We start from the raw sequence: 2,214 nt of genomic DNA on the forward strand, positions 1-2,214 counted from the left end.
CGAATCAGGACCCTCCTCTGTAGTCAGTGCTTACTCCCGGCCAAGCACAGGGAAGGGAGGCTGCGGTCTGAGTGGGGAGGTTAGAGCTTGCATACAGAAGGGCGGGTCCCGGGACCCTTAGGTGGGAGGCTGAGCACTCCCTCCTCTCCTTCTCCAGAGTCACAGGGAAGGTGGCAGCATCAGCCTTCAGAGCAGAAGAGGGATCGGGGCGGGTGCTAGGGAGTCATTCCCCATTTTTCATCCTAACTATGAATGTGAACTGAAAGGACATGCCTCCCCTGCCAGCCCCCACAGGCCCCCCTCTAACGCCCAGGCAGGGATGTCTGGCTGTGCCCCAGGGCTCACTCTCACTTCTTCCTCAGGGTTCTCAGGGAACAGTCTGACTAGGAGAACAGGAGACTTGTGGGTCCTAGAGCAGTGGACTCAAGGCCACCTATGAAGCAGACTTGGTTTAAACCGGGGACGACCCTCTCTGGTGTAGGTGCTAACATTTCTTTTTCCTTCCTCAAGGCCACTCAAAGCCTGCCTTCGTAACTGCACGCCCGCCTGCAGTCCCTGACCTGTGTCATCATGCCTCGGAAGCACAAAAACAAGCAACATGCCCATGGGAAACGCCACCAGGTCCAGGGGGACACTCAGGAGGCCCAGGCCAGTGCTGCTGCAGCCCCAGGAGAGGAGTGCCCATCCTCCCCCTCTTCTGCCCCTCAGGGTTCTCCCCCGAGCTCCCCTGCTGCTGGCGATCACGAGGAGCTTCAGGGAGCCATGGCCCCTAGCTCTCCTGTTGCAGAGGCTTCCTGGGCAGGATCTGAGGAAGGTGCCCAGGGCCCCGAGGAGGAAAGTGCAGATGCCGCCCGGGCAGCCCTGCTCGCTCGGAGCATTCGCAAAGATCCTCTGATGAGGAAGGCCAGCTTGGTGATGGATTTCCTGCTGGAGAGGTACACCAAGAAGGAGCCCATCACACAGAACGGCATGCTGAATGTCATCGGCAGGAAGTACAAGCAGCACTTCCCTGAGATCCTGAGCAGAGCCTCTGAGCGCGTGGAGCTGGTGTTTGGCCTGGAGCTGAAGGAAGTCGACTGCAGCAGGAACATCTACACCCTCGTCAACAAGTTCAGTCTCGGGGTTGAGGAAGGTTCAAGTGATGAGGAGGAGCTGCCCAAGTCTGGTCTCCTCATGGCGCTCCTGGGCATCATCTTTACGAAGGGTGACCGTGCCAGTGAGGAGGAGATCTGGGATTTCCTCAATGTGTTGGGGATCCATGCTGGGAAGAAGCACTCCATCTTTGGGGAGCCCAGAAAGCTCATCACCAAAGATCTGGTGCAGAAGGGGTACCTCATCTACCGCCAGGTGCCCAATAGTGATCCTCCGGGCTACGAGTTCCTGTGGGGCCCAAGAGCTTATGCTGAGACCACTAAGATGAAGGTGTTGGAAGTTCTGGCCAAGATCCAGGATAAGGTCCCGAGTTCCTTCCCAGACCTCTATGATGAGGCTCTGAGAGATCAGGTGGAGAGAGCAGCGCTGAGAGGCGCGGCCAGGGCTCCAACAATGGCTGAAGCCAGTGCCCCTACCCGGGCCAAGTCCTACAGCTCCTCTCATATCTAGAGAGGGATCAGGGCACTTTGTTCCCTTCGTGTTGGAAGAGAACAGTCCACCTCTTAAATAGTTGAGGGTAGTAGGGGTGGGGGGAAGAAAACCCATATGTTCTTCACAGTTTTAAGTAGTAAGGGAGTTTAGGTGCAGGTTTAACAAAATATACATGTTTTCTTTTTATCTATATGAATAATATCTAGTCAAAAATAGATGATTTAGGTAGGGAGCTAGAGGTTTTTTGTATTTTTAAATGTCACTACTCTTCATAAGGTTTATTATGCTTCAGAATATCGGTTAATTAATGTCATGGATGTCATGTTTACTGCTGTTAGGTTTAAGACAGGAGTTCATTGTAAACAAGTCGAAAAGACTTCAATATTTTCCTTATGGTCCAGAACAAGGTAACATAACATTGGAATAGAATTTTACTTGGAAATGTGTAAGAATCTTAGAGATAAGTATTTGGGAATCACAAAGCTTTCAGAGTAAACGCTGGTTTATTCTTTGTCTTCTTATCTGTCCTCTTTTTTCCTCGTAAAAGTTAATAACATGGACTTAGATTTGTTTAGCTTATTCAAACTGTATGACATTTAAATCATAATAAAAGAGAGTCTTTGCTCATTA

The 2,214-nt window shown here is 51.3% G+C and overlaps 1 protein-coding gene across 1 annotated transcript; it reads left to right on the forward strand.

The window, feature by feature from the left end:
* Nucleotides 1–570: 570 nt before the first annotated feature.
* Nucleotides 571–1,903, forward strand: LOC104985589 (melanoma-associated antigen B17-like). Its single transcript, XM_010835827.1, has one exon. The coding sequence runs from the start codon at nt 571–573 to the stop codon at nt 1,600–1,602; it is 1,032 nt and encodes a 343-aa protein (XP_010834129.1). The 3' UTR covers nt 1,603–1,903.
* The last annotated feature ends 311 nt before the right edge of the window (nt 1,904–2,214 follow it).

The sequence above is a fragment of the Bison bison genome, unplaced genomic scaffold (assembly GCF_000754665.1).
Source record: "Bison bison bison isolate TAMUID 2011002044 unplaced genomic scaffold, Bison_UMD1.0 scf7180017864052, whole genome shotgun sequence".
NCBI classification, from domain to species: domain Eukaryota; kingdom Metazoa; phylum Chordata; class Mammalia; order Artiodactyla; family Bovidae; genus Bison; species Bison bison.

Excerpts from the sequence above, each read along its gene's own strand:
- LOC104985589 (XM_010835827.1), top strand. The coding sequence starts at position 571 with ATGCCTCGGAAGCACAAAAACAAGCAACATGCCCATGGGAAACGCCAC.